At 34.2% G+C, this 16964-nt stretch overlaps 1 protein-coding gene across 5 annotated transcripts; it reads left to right on the forward strand.

The window, feature by feature from the left end:
- The first annotated feature begins 2851 nt into the window (after window positions 1-2851).
- Window positions 2852-16928, forward strand: LOC111599274 (mannosylglucosyl-3-phosphoglycerate phosphatase). Of its 5 annotated transcripts, XM_023314883.2 has the most exons (12): window positions 2852-3087; window positions 5431-5555; window positions 12290-12515; window positions 13768-13863; window positions 14050-14593; window positions 14660-14746; window positions 14908-15471; window positions 15544-16058; window positions 16117-16356; window positions 16418-16513; window positions 16585-16655; window positions 16747-16928. In XM_023314883.2, the coding sequence occupies exons 3-12, from the start codon at window positions 12300-12302 to the stop codon at window positions 16811-16813; spliced, it is 2496 nt and encodes an 831-aa protein (XP_023170651.2). In that variant the 5' UTR covers window positions 2852-3087; window positions 5431-5555; window positions 12290-12299; the 3' UTR covers window positions 16814-16928. The 5 variants fall into 5 exon arrangements, with proteins under 5 accessions (XP_023170651.2, XP_023170668.2, XP_023170677.2 ...); XM_023314900.2 differs by lacking the exon at window positions 12290-12515 and having other exon boundaries at window positions 2853-3087; XM_023314876.2 differs by lacking the exons at window positions 2852-3087; window positions 5431-5555 and adding an exon at window positions 12141-12212.
- Window positions 16929-16964: the final 36 nt, after the last annotated feature.

Here is a 16964-nt window from a genome sequence, read left to right on the forward strand (position 1 = left end):
GTAAAATCCAATCAAAATCTTATTAGAAATGTCAAGAAGAAAGCTGAAGCATTAATTACACAATTTGAAATGTGTATCAAATGTAAATAATTATTAAATATTTTTAACTGTAAATGAACTATTATGCTTTACACTACACTACACACGACACGACTCGAAATCGCAAGAGGAGCAATTTGTTAGTTATTTAAAGAAACAAATTATGATAATGGAACAAAAAAAAACAACTTGGACGTGTGTTAAACTTTTCATATATATATATATAGACATTGATATATATATATACATTTTCTTGAACGAAATATAATATAAATTGTGGCTTATTGTTTTGATAGCAGAATTCTGATAACTTTTTAATTTTTGTTCAATTTTCTAATTAGTTTAGTGTGAGACTGAAAGTGCGCCCCAAAAGAGAAAAGCAAACAACAACACACACAAACACATACATACAACAATGAAAGAGAAAATGCTTTATAATTTTGTTTTTTTAGAGAAAGAAAGAAAAAGAAAATACCTTAAAACATATAGAATTAAACCAAATTCATCAAGGTCTTAGCAATTAAACTCATTTAGCTTAAGTATAAAGAAAACAAAAAAATAAATAAAACTAATTTGAATTTTAAAAAGGCAAAAGCGTGAAGCAACAAAAAAATACATAAATAAATATAAATATACAAATAAAATATATTTAAGCAAATGTAGCAAAATGCAAAATGTAATTGAAGAAACATGAAGACAAGCACATGAAATGAAAAGAAAGAGAAATGTATTTTTGATAAAAGAGAAAAGAAAACAACAAAAGCAAAAAGAAAAACTTGTAAATTATGTCAAAATTTCCAAATTTCAATATTTCGAAATTTCAAAAATTTGTTAACATTAGAAAATCAAATTGTCAAAAGCAAACTAAATAAACATTGTAACTAAACTAATAGCAATACAAACACACACATACACATACACTAACACCCACTCACATAATTAGCAAACATGTTGGCTAGTGTAGCAAAGTGTCAACTATATAAATCTATATAAATATATACATATATGCAACAATAAAGTCCAACAACAACGGCTCTCACAAAACCCATAGAAAAAGTAAATCAAATAGTTTTCTATTTAGACGTTAGATGGCGCCACTAACTCAGTAAGTGTTTAGGCAAAAACTATCAAAAGGTGGAAAATGTAAGGAAAATCAAATGAAATTCAAAAAGAAAATGAAAAAAAATTGTAAAAAAAAAACAAAATTTTAAATTGACAAGAAAAAATTATATTTAGAAAAAAAAAAACAAATTAAAAACTTTGTATAGCTTCCATTAGTTTATAAAAACAAAAACAAAAACCAGCGAGTGCTGCAGACGCCGATCACAAATTCACATTCACACACATACATACACCTACACATACACATACATATTTTTGAAGCTACTTCAAGTTTTGGTTTCAGCAAAAGGCGAAAAGCTAAGCCAAGAAAAACAGGAAAAAGAAACTGAAAAACAAAAACAAACTTATTTTTTGAACGACTTTGTACATATATACATTAAAGAACATTTTAGTTTTTAGAGAGTTGCAAAAGGAGAAGAGAAGAAAAGAAAATAAATAGGAATTCGAAATGTTTCTCTTAATTTATTATGCATAATTTAAAAAAACGTAGAACTGAAATGCAATATGCTTACCTTAACTCAATATAATTTAATTCCTATTACTTTTAGTTGCTATCCTTAAAATATACATATATATATATATACCATCATCAATTATATATATATATATATTTTATCTTATGTTAGGCAACAACTGTATATCATTGTAAAATAATTAACAACTGAACAGCATATGAAGTAAAGTCTAAAAGAGTTAAAAAATAAAATTAAAAAAAACCGAAATTTACTAAATAAAATATAAATAAATATATATATCATAATAACATTGTTAAAATTGTCGCAAGAACAATTAAAAAATAAAAACAAGTAAAGTAAAAAAAAGAGAAAACAAGAATTGTAGTAAATAAAATAATATATATATATATATATATATATATATATAAATATGAAATCGAAAGAAAACATTTAAAAAATTATATTGTCTAAGCTTATTTAAATTATAAGTTTAATCATTAACCACACAATATTATAGCACATTTCGGATTATCAATATATATATATATTCTGATATATATATGGAAAGAATATCGATTATAAACTTAAATGTTAGCCCAGACAGGAGAAACCATACAGACCTAAATAATAATAATAATAATTCTAATAATGATAAATATTATGAATAATTATGCAAATGTCCTTAGACCAGGCAAACACATGTAGTTCGATGTATGTACTATATGGCAAATTGGAAGGCAGTTTAAACAACAAAACAAGAAAACAACAAACATTTAATGTAATATTGGTATAACGTAATTTTTAAAGTGAGGTACTATAAATAAAAATTATTAAATAATATAAATCAAAAAGCGATTATTCTTTTTGTTATTACAATTAGCAAAGTATATCAATTGTTAAATTTTTTAACTTTATTTAAATTTGAATTTTTGTGCCATATCCTACATTCCTGAACAGTCGCTCTCAAACTGTTATCACAGCTTAAGAGTTCTATAACTCACTTAACAGTGCTCCACACAGCTGTAATTTAACATGTTCTCTCTTGCAACTGTAACAGTGTTGAGTGCTTTCATGTCTGTTAGCGATGCGCAATCGAAAGATTGTTAGGCACATGCGTTCATTCGTCTGCTAGGTTGTGCCGATTATTCGTGCTCGTGTTCGTGCGCTCTGTGCCGTCGTCATTCTCGCGCGCTCTCGTCTACTTTTAGCATTAACAGCAGCGTTTAAGATGTTTAGAGAGTTTAGTTGGAGTTCTGCTTTCCACGGAGACGGTTTGGAATTGGCAAATTAACGCGGAAAAAACCCAGCGCCTAACATTGTGATTGTGTTCGTGTGTGTGTGTTTTAGACGCAGAATATTACAACTGCAAAAAACACAGAGCGCAGCATTTTTGGTGTACAAGAAAAAGTGGTGCGCGAAACAGGATTTTATCTTAGCTGATTCTTCGCCTCCAACTGCCGCAGTACACAAGGTGTGTAAATAAGTGTGTTTGCACAAAAGACAGGTGCAATGTCAATTTTACAAAATTCTTTATGTAAACCATAACGGCAAACAAAAGCGCGCAAATTTGTTGTGAGAGTGTATATTTGAATATGAGTGTGGAGTGTGCCTGTGTATGGGCTTAAGGCCAACAGAGGAAAGAAATGTTATCAGTGCGCAATTAATTAATTGATTAGACAGAACAATAATTATATTACAAAATAAACTGAATGCAAGTGAAAGTTAATTGAATTTGTGAATTGCGGCAGCAACAATTGTGCTCGAATTTTGCAATTTACTTGTGAATGAAAACTGACAGCGGATGTTGCCAATTTATAGAGATATTAACTTTGATTTATTCATTTATTTATTTATTTTAATATATTTAAGGCAAAAAACGACAAGTCTAGCAGTGTTTTGTGTGCTATCAATCCTTTTTTTATTAGGTCACAAGGGCAAACAAATACAGCGAATATTACAGTAAAAAAAGAGTGAAAAAGCACACGATGTGCTAGCTAAGAAAAGCAACGGACCTCGCCACCACCGTCTGCCCACATATTTAACTGCATAAACAGTTTATTTTTATGTAGCGGAACCCAGCTGCAAGTTCAGCTTACCCAGTACTTCCAGAACTCGTTACCCCAATATAATCATATTACAGCCGCATGTTACACACACACACACACACGCACACAAACGAAAGGCAAAGTGTGCAAAATAAAGGCATAAACGGTTTACCGTTCAACACGTTTTTTTTTAAATGAATTTATAAAAGACAACAAAAATATAAAATACACAACAAAAACCGCCAAAGGCCAAGAACAATAATAACAATACAAATAACAACAACTAGAATAATATCAATAGCAACAGACATCTAAAGAGAGAGCAGCACACAACGTGCTTGCTTGAGAGCGATAGTGGCAGAGAGCGAGAGAGGGAGGCAGAATAAGAGAGCGAGCACAGCTTGAGTGGTTGCGAGAGCTTTTCTACTTTTTTGCACAGCTGTTTATGATGGAACAACTTAAGAAATTGAGAGTCAGTTGAAGAGCTGTTGTTTTTATTGGTCTGTGCGTTTTTGTTGCGTGCTGTTATCCCACTGTCTACGCAGCAGTGTCCTAAATAATAAAAACAACAGCAGTTTAATTTTGTACGACAACAAGTGCCGCTTGCTGTGCGTGTTTTGAGGGTTAATTAAACTCTTAGCCACATCCAAGTTGGCCCCCAAAATATATTCACTAGACCACAAGGTATATGTAGCCAACAGCGCCCACATTGACATACATAATTTAGCTCGCTTTTTGAGTGCTGTCAAATTGCCAAAAATAAAAAAATCACTCTAAGTTTTCTGTAAATTAAAAATACGCATTATAAAATATGAAAAAGAGCTTACGTGGGTTGACTATGTTAATGCGCAGTACTTCAAACTGTTGCCAAACAATGGGAGCGAAGTAAAGAAAGACAATTGGAAGTGCGTATGCACAATCTAATTGGAAATGTTAAAGTTAACAGTTTAGTGCAATGTTAGCAAAAAAAAAATTACAACTGCATTTGACGCATGTAAATTGAAGTTTTAATCGTAACAGAGTCTTGATGTTACGTAGTTTGGATGGAAATGTTAAGCTCGCTGAGTAGGATCAAAGAATCTGATTTGATAAGCTTGATATGATAATTAAAATTAATTAGTTGATATTTTAAATTGCTTGAAGAATATGAATTATAATTTTTAAAAATTGAATTTCTATAATTTACAATGTTACCAAACAGTGCGTGTGTTTAATATGCCCCGTTTAACATAGGTGTTTAGCTAGGGTATTGTTAAAAAACGTATTTCTTTTTCCTCTCAATTGATTGTTAGCTATTTTTAAAACTCTTTAAGCAACAATTATATATATATTTTTTTATAATTCAGACAGCTGTAATTAAAATGTTATTATAATGTTATTATTTGCTGAACTTCCCTTTTCGAAAACTGAAAAACTTAATAAAAAAGCAGAGATTGGTTGTATTCGAAGAGCCTTTAGGCATCTGATTGGCATTTCAGCTCTTGACTTGAGCTTTTGATTACGCGCTCGTTAGCTTTGGCAACCTCATGCCATCTGCCAAGCTTCAGGTGTTTGTGTGTTTGTGTGTGTGTGTGGGTGGTTGGGTGTTGGCTTCTGCTTGCATTTCCTGTTGGCCAGCTAAATTGCGAAATTGCGCATTTCTGCTGCCTGCTCCAGCAAAGTTAATTAAAGTTTGTGGCTCGGTTAAGCATAGTTGGAAATCCTTTAACAAATTGCGTTTTATATTTAATTTATGCATTTCATCTTTTTTATATATATATTGTTTACAGCCCAGTTGTGTGGAGTGGAGCGCTAATAACTGTGCTTCGACTTTAAGCTTGTTTCCGTCAAGGTCGCTGCATAGGATAACGACAACAACAACAAGACATTTTCTAGGACAAATCGTTGCACGCACGTAAGTTGACTTTATCGATATATACATATATATATACTTGTAGCTATATATGTACATATATATGTGTATGTATGTAGCTAAGGCTTTGCTTGCTGATTGCCAATTGCCAATTAATTTCTATGCAATCAGCGCTGCTTAAAGATTCATAACTCAAGCACAGAGTCTCTAACTAGCTTAACTTTAATAACAAAATGTCTAAGCTTGTATTTAATTTAATTAAAAGTTGGTATTTGGGAATTTAGGCGTAGAATTGACTACAACTTGTGCGTGAGTGAGGCATCAATTTGAGGTAAAAATAATTGAATTTGCTTAAATAGTTCTTGCCACACGCAGAGGATGTTTGCTCTTTAATGTGATAAATATTTATTTTAATATAAATATATATATAAATTATTATAATATATATGTAGAATATATATAATAAAAAATGTCAAGTGAGTCGTGGCTTAAAGTTGTTTTAGCTGTTAAAATATATTTCAAGTTCATATGAGGATCAGTTAATAGCAGATGTTTTTTTTTTATTTTTTTTATTTACTATAGCAAACACCTGGAAGTTGCGCAGTATTCATTCAGTTTTTTACGTTCTTTAAGTAGAGTTTATATATTTATTTTATATATTCTGTTTTCAACTAAGAAAATCTTTAAGTCTTTGAGACATTTCTTATTATATACGTTTATCTATAAATTTGATAAACTTAGCATGTTTATAGATAAGAACTTTGATTCCTATTATAATATAGGCTATAATGTCATATAGGTCATGGAACCCATAGGATTAGAGGAAAGGCTATATGCGCTATGTAGGCTATCTTAGTAGAAGCTTCTTAAGGACAGTTCTCAAATAAGTCGGGCAACAGTGTCTAGGCTTGCATATCAATGTGAAGAACTTAGCTTGCAGCACGTTTAAGGCTATCAGCAGAGCATTGAGTAGTTGCTTAAGCTCGATTGTTCAGTTTGACTGAATATTTAATGTTGATAATACTTATAATAATTATGAAGATTATCTACATGATGAGTAAGATATCAAATTATTCTGATAATCTTTGATAATGACTAATACTATACCCATAGCGGTTGAATGAGTATGATTGATAAAGCTTATCAGTTGGGCTTACAACTGAAAGAGACTTGAAAGGATTTCGTGTGTTCATGCATAGAAAGCGACTGCTGTATGCAGTTGTATCTCAAAGGATTCGATTTAAATAAAAATAAGATATCTTTAGGTATAACAAATAAGAGTTTCAAGCGCATCTCTGCCACAAGTCAAAATTTGTTGTATGCACAAATCTTTTTAGCTTCCTTCGCCGACATTTAATGCTATTTAGAAATTCAGCGAAAATTTGCCACTTTGGACACGCCCAAGAAGTTGATCAAGGTAACAGGACGCACTTGTCAGTCCCAAATGGCAGCTAATTTACTGTAAGCTACTTACGTATGCTTGAGCACAGTTCAGATGGCAAAGCATAAAAAAATGAAGCGAAAGACAAGAAAAGGGTCCATAATATTTTGAATTAAATTTGTAAATAATTCAACACTGATTTGTTTTTCTTTTCGTTCTTCTTTTTTTCTTTTACCATTTTACACAATTTGTATGGCTTTGGCAAGAACGGTATATGGCAACAAAAGTATAACAAAAAAAAGTACACTGAAAAAAATTGCACTGCCCGCTGTGTATACTTAATATGCTAATCAAATTTTCGTAGCAATATTCTGGGTGCATGTGTGTAAGAGTGCGAGTGTGTGTGTGTGTGTGTGTGTGTTTGTCCTAACTTGTGCTAACTTGTGCTACATGTCTATAAATTTTTCGTATGTTCTTTCAAAACTTTTTGCACTCAGGCACAGTGGAGCAAACAATTAAAATTAAGAATGCAAAATGGCAAGAAAAAAATGTGAAAAAAACAAATTTAAAAATATTAAAAAAATATTATAAAAAATATTGCAGTAAAAAAAAAAATATATATATATATATACAGTAATAATTAATAAATAATTATTTTATTTTTTATTTTTAATTTGTGCATTAAATATTTAAATTTCAGACACATTTTTGCAGACCATTTAACTCGAAAGACTTTATTCGACTGCTTAATTGCTGATTTCGTCCCACTGTGCATTACCACTTATAAATTTTCTTTTCTCTGTTGCGCCACGCGCCTTTGTTCATTTGTTTCCCTCGAGGCTGGTTGCAAGCAACTTTTGGCGTCTCGACCTCAACGCTGTGTGCCACAAAAGGACCCTAACATGTTGGCCTTGCTAGCACACACACACAAACACACACTCACACACATTCACTCACACATTCTCACTTTTTTCCTCTCGTTTTTTTTTCTTTTTTGCACAATGATGTTGAAGCATTCGTCAATTGACCCTTGACTTTCTTCAAAGGTGTCTGCTGGCAACGAGGCACTCATTTGGGTCTATTGCTATCGCTTTTCGACCTGACTGGCGTGTATTCGAGTGGGCGGGGCAGGCATTCGTTTTGGCCTGTTAGCCATTAGCTTGTTAGCCTTGCATATTCCGGCATATCCTTAACACTTGGCCTTTAAACTAAACGAGGCCCATCGGAAGTGAATGCCACAGAGTAACAGTCACTGCCACTGCCACTGCCACTGCCGCCGTCAAAAGTGCAGCGTGTGGCACATGCAGCAGACGCTTTTCAGCGTGCCTCAAATTGATTATGTTGTTGCGCCCTGTCTGTCTGGACATTCGATTATTCAATTTTACATCTTGTTTGCCTTTTGCAATATTTATTAAATTCAATTTGCAACAGCGCACGATTCTGGAATAATTAATGCCGCATTTGCAGTCTGCACTTAAATATTTATTAACGTCCCATCAAAAATGTTTCCATAATTAACCTGTGCAAATTTATGCGCGAGTCGAGCGAACGGCAGTTTAAACTTTACATAAACAATTTAGAATTTGTGTAAACAAAATATATATAAAATCTGTATTAATATTATTACAAAAAGTCAATGGCATGAACTATTTTATAGTTGTATAAAATATAATTTAACTTTTAACTAGACTGAACAGACGAATCGTTAAGTGCGGCTAGACATAATAGAGGCGACGACTACGAATTGTTGAAAAACAGAAACACAAACAAATGCTGGAATATCTCTAGCAACTCTTTGTAGTCTAGTAGGGATAGTAGTTGGTTAGTTAAACAATGCTCTCAACTGGTTGGCATAGTCTGTGTCAGTGTCAGATGATGTAGGGAAGCAGTGCCTCGAGATGACAGTGAGTGAGGTTAAAGCAGCTTTAATTGGATCAAAATTTTTGGCTGCGCTAATGGCAAAGGGAAGAGTTCTTGGAAACCAGAAAAAATAGATTAAATGCAATTAATAATAGATATAATAAAATAATAATAAAAAAATAAATTTATGTATTAGTAGAATAATAGAATAATAGAATAATGGAATAATAGAATAATAGAATAATAGAAAAATAGAATAATGGAATAATAGAATAATAGAATAATAGAATAATAGAATAAAAGAATAATAGAATAATAGAAAAATAGAATAGAAAAATAGAATAATAGAATAATAGAATAATAGAAAAATAGAAAAATAGAATAATAGAATAATAGAATAAAAGAATAATAGAATAATAGAAAAATAGAATAGAAAAATAGAATAATAGAATAATAGAATAATAGAAAAATAGAAAAATAGAATAATAGAATAATAGAATGATACAATACAATATATTACTTTAAAGTAGGAACTGAAGAAAGGATATTGCATTAGAAACGTTCTGATGTTATTTTTAAATAAAATCAAAAACCTTTTGACCTATTCAAGCGAAATTTGATTAAATTATGAAAAGTAAATATTTATATACAAAATAAAATGACTTATAATATAATATAGATTAATATAACATAATATAGAAATATATATGAAAACGCATGATTATTTGCACCTGAAAAATTAACAAAATATCGATACTTTTCTGCCATAGGTGCAAACGGTAAGCGTGTCTATTGAAAAGCGACTTAAGCTTAAACCAAATGAATTTTAAATAAATTTCTGTTTTCTGTAGTTATCTTTACTATTCAGCAGATTTTCGCCAGCATTACAGTAAATTTGTTGACTTCAATATTCGTCAGTTTCAGTTTCAGAGAATCAGATGCAATAAGTAGAATATCATATGTATAATGTGGATATTATAAATTTTGTAAAGATTAAAAATTGTTAATGATTAATATGAAGAGCTGATGTAAATTAAGAATGCTGTATATATATATATATACATATATGTATGATTTATATATATATATTTAATCGTTTAATTTGAATACATTTCTCTTTATTTACGGATTGCATTTAAGCGTGCAGCTCATTTCCTGTCAGTTATTCTGTGGTTCAGTTGCCATGACGCAGGCAACCTGCCTCAAAACCACATTACTTTCGCCCGATACATATATATATATATATATATATATATTTATATGTGTATGTATTTGCAGTTACATGTGCGCACATATTTGTCATTTGGTATGCGTTGCGTGTGTCTGTCTCTCGCATTCTTGAGCAGTCAAAGGCAAATTCGCAAATCGTAGCCCAATTCAAGTCGACCTTCTGTATGGCTGTGTGGCCCTAACGTTGCGTATACGCAATATTTGCTTGTAAATTCATGCGTTCACTTTGCTTTCATTATCAATGCCAATGCCAATGCTGGCAGTTATTGCTTTACATACACACATATATATATATATATATATATATATATATATATATATGTTCTTTATTTATTTGTGTATCTATAGCTACGGCTGTCTCTGTCTCTGTATCTTTAAGATACTCAAAGGTTTGGCAATCGCTTGAGCATGTGAAGCCATGAAAATTGCCTAATGGCGCACATATTCATGGTTGCATATGACAATGGTTCTATATAAGTGACTAGCATTGTTCATTGTGAATTTCTAAGGCTGCACAAAGAGTTTCTTGCTATTGTATTGAGCTGATTGTATCTTCTGCAAGCTAAAGTCATAGAAATGTTATCGCATATGAACATTTTCTAAGATTAGATTTACACATCAAATTTGATTTGTTAATATTTATTATATTTATTGATATTAATTTTATATTTTAGAATAAATTTGTGCTTCTATAGCAGGCAGATATTGAATTTGCAGTTAAGCAGCTGCAGTTGAGCTGCTCGTGAAGCCCTAGAAATCTGCAGCCAACTGAAAACTGGCTTCAGACCTTGGCTTACTTGAAGCTTGACACAGCTTTAATTAAGCCTAAATGTTATAGAAAGAGAAAGAAATATGCAATAACTAATTATGCTTAACAAGTTCATTTTAAGTTAGTTAGTAGCTGAAATGAAATTTATTTAAGTAGAGAATATAATATAGAATTTATTGTATATAGAATCGTAGCTATATTAAGCTTAAGCTTATGCTTTCAAATGCTTATTTGATATTTCATAGAGCATTTGCTAGTCGCTCTTGCCATTAGTGTCGCTTCCTTCCACTTGACCATTTGATGAGTTGATTAATAAGCCAAACAAAAAGACTTAACAAAGAGAAACAAACTTGCAAATGCAATTTTATGAGAGCGCAAAATAATGGTTGGCATTCAGTGTGAGTGTGTGTGTGTGGGAGTGTGTGTGTGTGGGAGTGTGTGACCAGCCTGCGAATTGCTCGCTCAACAGAGTATATTGGTTGTGCGTAATGTGAGGTGAGCATAGAGGTTAAATGGAAAAAAATTCAGTATTTGCATAAATCTTCATTCATTCTAGATAGATAAAATCTAGATATTTATGAGATTTAATGTGTTGCCTATCGAAATAGATATAGATATATAGAATATATATTCATGAGATTTTATAATTATAATGTGTTAAATATCGAAATAGATATAGATATAAAGAATATATATTCATGATATTTTGTATATATAATGTGGTAAATATCAAAATAGATATTGATATATAGAATATATATTCATGAGATTTTATGTGTATGTTAAATATGCACATAATAAGTATTATGTTACCATATGGTATAGCTCTCTATAGTATTTGTCGCTCAAAGTATCAGCAACTTCAGACATATATTGTTTCAGCTCGAAGAGTCTATATTTATATCGATCTCTAGATTACTAACAAGCTACTTAAAATATAGATCTTAATATATATATATATATATATAGATCTGAAAAGCAAACTTAGCTCATTCAGCGAGTATTACGCAGTCAGTCATGGTCGATCTTCATATTATTATCTGTTTTCGTTTTCGTTTTCGTTGCGAGTAGTCGTGCCCGTGTCCGTGCTCGTTCCCACTATTTCTCTCTCTCTATCACCTCCACATTCTTATTTATGTTTTGATAATGCTGCATTGATTTCGAGTGAAATCTTTGTGCGTTTGTTCAGCGACGATTTGCATTCCAATGTCAGCGCTCGCGGTGTCAACTTGTTGGCAACACTAAGAAACGCAAATAAAATATTTAAAGAGAGAGAGAAAAAAAAATAACAAATTGAAATAAATTTTCAACAAATTGTTGTTTGTTGTTTGGGCACAGAGCATTCGCGCGCGCGTTTTTATTTTTAGTTTGCGCGCAGTTGAAATTTGTTTATTTGTTTCGTTGTTTTGGTTTGTTGCAAAATGCATAGGCGTAGTGTCATATATGTTGCAAATGTGTTGTAAGTTTCTGCTATTGTTGTTGTTTAAAGCAAAAAAAAGAAAACAAAAACAAAAACGAACTTTTCTCTTCGTGCAGCAGCCGCAGGATGAGCAACAACAGAAACATCAACAATGACGGCGGAGGCGGCACAGGTGGAGATAGTGAACTAGCAGCTGGTGCAACAGCATTTGCCACCTCGGTTGCTGCTGCCGCTGCTGGAACGCCGGCAAATGCAACTGCAAGTTCAACGCGTCGCTTGGTACATTTGCAGGGCGGCAATCGTGGAGCTGCCATGGGCAATGTTGTTGGCTGGCTAAAGCAGGTTTCTGTTGCCTTTTTGTTGGCCCACATATAAATATATAACTACTCTACTAGTATTTTTATCGATGTGTGTGCGTGTTCCGGCTGCACTTCAACTGCTACAGCGTGCTCCGTAGTAGTCTGTAGTTGAGTCAGGCACCAGGAGCTGCTCAGCTCCAATTACGCTTCTACAATCTAGTAACACAGATACACCTACACACCCGCACACCCACACACATAACAAGAAACATATTTGTTGTACCTGTTGTAACGTTATCCTGCACCTGCTTATAGGTAATGCAAGCGCACCTCCCAGCCCCAGCCCCAGCCACAGCCCCCTCACTTTCACGCACACCTGACACTTTTCTCGCTTTAATTTTGCTTTTGAAATTCTGTGCTGCAGCTTTTTATGGGTTGATGTCATAGATATTTTCACCTGAATCTGAATTACATTCCAATTAGTAGCTTTCGAGCACTAAATTGAATATTCTTTATATTTCGTTTAGTTAATCGAGTTCAGTTTTTAATAATTATAATAAACTTATTAAATATTTTATAGGAATTTAATACTTAGTTTTATTATTTATTGCTCGTACTTTATTGTTAATATATATTACTTATTATTATTATGTTTTATACAAATAGCAAAGAATTTAGAATTTTTTTTTTTATTTTTTTTTTATTTTAATTATTTAGCATAATTTCCTTATAAAAATAGTAATATATTTATTTTTTATTTTTATTATTTATCTATTTTTTAATCTGTTTTTTTATATAGAATAAATATTTTTATAGAAAAAAAATTCTCAAATAAAATTAAAATGCTTAAAAATCGAAATAAAAGTTTTTAAATATTTTAATTTAATTTCCTGCTCAGGATTCTTAAGAAAATTTTATTTTTATATTTATATAATAAATTTTTATATTTATATAATATATTTTTATATTTTTATATTAATATATTATATTTTTATATTTATATAATATATTTTATTTTTATATTTATATATTATATTTTTTTTAACCAGTTTCACAGATTTTATTTTTATTCTTATACTTATGCTTATACTTAACTTATAACAATGCTTATACTTATACATATCCTTATATGTATACCTTGTACTATATAAGTATAGTACTGTATAAGTATAAGTACAATTATAAGTACTTTTATTTATACTTATCACCAAGTCTAAGTTATTTGTTGAGTCTAATGCGTTATGAAGTATTTCTCTTAGTTATTTCTAATTGTATTTCCCACTTGTTCTTCTTAGGCGCTAACTAATTTTTATTATTTGGAACAATTTGATCTTGGAGCTTATTTCATGCCAACCCTCCTGCCGCGCTACCTAATCCTAATAAAAGCCTATGTATGTATTAATTATAACCCCAGCAGCAGTTCACTCATTCACTCTGTATCGCTCCTTGTCTCTCTCTCTCTCTCCCCTTGATGTTGTTGTCAGTCGATGTTGTGTGCTCGTTATGCTCGTGTTTTTGATTGTAGCTATGTGTTAGTCACTGCTCATGTTAGTTATTGCTCATGTATACTCTTGCAGGCTTCCATTGAAGTGCGGGACGCTGGCACGCGCACTCTGTCCATGCTGCAGAGCACAAATCCGAATTTTCGCTCGCTCGACTTGTCGCTGACGCCAACTGTGTCCGTGTCGGCTAGTGTGCCAGGCAGTGTGCCGACGACAACGAGTGCCGAGGGCTCGCTGAGTGGCTCCACAAATTTGACTGGCATACTGCAGGACACAGAGGATAGTTGCGATACCAAATTGCTGACAAGGACACGGGCGTACGCGTCCGTCAGCCAGCCACAAAGTCCAAGGCATCGCGTGCGCGGCACACCGAACGGCCTGAACGGACGATCTACATCGATATCGTCACAGCTGGAGAAGACCAAGAAGCTGCTGAAGATGACGGAGGGCGAGGACAAGCCGTTGACCATTCTGCACTATAACGATGTCTACAACATTGAATCGATGGCCGAGACGGAGCCAGTCGGTGGCGCCGCACGCTTCGCCACGGCCATCAAGAGCTTTGCACATCTCAATCCACTTGTCCTGTTCAGCGGTGACGCCTTCTCACCCAGCATGCGTAAGCAGTATTCCCATCGATAGTCGAATGTCAGCTAATTATAATCCTTTCATCTGCCGTTCACAGTGAGCACCTTTACACAGGGCGAACAAATGATACCTGTGCTCAATCAGGTGGGCACACACTGCGCTGTCTTTGGCAATCATGATTTTGGTGAGATTTGAAACCAATTGAAATATGTTTAAGTGTTCTCTAGGTGTGCTATACAAGTGCTTAACAGAGCAAATGCTAAGATTCTGTTAAGCGTTTACAGCAATGTTAATGAGAAATGTTAGAGGAGCGAATGTTACAAATCGAAATCTCTATTTATCCAGATCACGGCCTGGACGTATTGGTTAAGCTGATCAAACAAACGGATTTTCCCTGGCTCATGTCGAATGTGGTTGACAACGAAACTGGCCGCCCGCTGGGCGGTGGCAAAATCTCCCATTTTATACTGCACAATCAAATCTCGATTGGACTAATTGGTCTGGTGGAGCGGGAATGGCTTGAAACGCTGCCCACCATCGATCCCACCGAAGTCACATACATCGACTACGTGGAGGCCGGGAATCGTTTGGCCCGCGAGCTGCGCAACGAGGGCTGCGATCTGATCATTGCCCTCACACACATGCGCACGCCCAACGACATAAATCTGGCCGAGAAATGCAATGGCATTGACATCATCCTGGGCGGACACGATCACGTCCGAGAAGTGACCGAAATCAATGGTAAAATGATTGTGAAATCTGGCACAGACTTCCAACAATTCTCAGTCATAACCATCGAGCGGCAGGCCAACGATCGCACACAATTCACAACGGATGTCCAGTGCATGGACGTCACGGCCAAGATACCAGAGGATCCGGTGCTCAAACAGGAGTTAGCCAAATATGCCAGTAAGTGACAGTTGACAAATGGGCTATGGATGATGCGATCAATAGATTAATAAAATTCCTTCTTTTCCGCAGAGTTTATTGAGAGCAAATTATCAGATGTCATGGGCATATTTAGCGTAGAGCTCGATGGCCGCTTCTCGCGCGTGCGCACACAGGAAACAAATTTGGGCAATTGGGTGTGCGATGTGGTGCTGGCAGCTGTTGGTGCCGATGTGGTCATACTGAACGGTGGCACTTTTCGCTCGGATCGCATACATCCCGTCGGCCAGTTTACAATGGGCGATCTGGTCAATGTCATACCCATGCGAGATCCTTTAATATTGCTGGAGGTGAAGGGACGTATGCTGTGGCAAGCGCTGGAGAATGGCGTCTCTGCCTATCCAAAGCTTGAGGGTCGCTTCCCGCAGGTGGCTGGCATCAGTTTTGCCTTCGATCCGCAAGCGGAGCCCGGCAAACGTATCGATCCGCAGCTGATACAGGTGGGCGATGAGTATTTGAATCTGGAACAGACATACAAACTGTGCGTCAAGAGCTACATATATATGGGCTGCGATGGCTATACCATGTTCAAGGACGCCAAAGTGTTGGTGAGTGCTTAAACTATGTCTGCTCTAATTCGGTTACTATAAAGCTTGTTCTTGTTAGATGGACGACGATGCCTGTCCAGAGCTGGGCATTACGCTGCAGAATCACTTCAAGGCCATCAATTCGCGCAAATGTGGCCAGAACACAAAGCACAGGCAGTCGCTTGTAACGCTATCACGACGACACAGTCTAGTGCAATGTCTGGATAGCATGGATCTGGATGGTCCGTCGCCCATACGCAAACTCTCAGTGGGTCATCATAATAAGTCGCTAGATCTGGCGCATGGTAATTCGCAGAAGGTACGGAACCATCATCTATATAAAACAGATCTGTGTCTCATGCTTTTCTAACTTGCTGCAGATGCTGCGCCGTGCCTCGTTAGACGATCTAGAGCAGTCCACCTGCGACTTGGCGCCCCAGCTGGAGCATCGTATTGTAATGATACAAAACGAGGAGGTAAGTGGCATGATGTAGCTTATATTTAAATATGTAACTAACCAAGTCACTCTTTATCTTGCATTTGACAGCACCATCGTCAGCTGGTGTACAAAAAGGAGACGCACATTATGAACTCAACCATAACCGAGGCGGAGGACGAGTAAAGTTCTTTGTATTCCTTTATTTCTGTTGATGCGCATTTACGTTTAATTTCTTTACTCTTTGTTTTTCTTCCGTTTATTCTTTTACAGTAGTTACAAATGTAGGCATCTTGATACGAGTTGTAGGGCAATTACCGATTCGGAAAGACAGATATGAATTAAGAGAAAGACAGTTAGTAAAGCAAGCTTAGTTATGCATCGATGGAAGTCGTCTAGAGATATATATACACACACACATCTATATATATACATACATATATATGAATAGACGCTACGATATGTTATTTATTGCTGTTGTTTATATTAAA

This window comes from Drosophila hydei, unplaced genomic scaffold (assembly GCF_003285905.1).
Source record: "Drosophila hydei strain 15085-1641.00,03,60 unplaced genomic scaffold, DhydRS2 tig00008122-arrow-pilon, whole genome shotgun sequence".
Lineage (NCBI taxonomy): Eukaryota > Metazoa > Arthropoda > Insecta > Diptera > Drosophilidae > Drosophila > Drosophila hydei.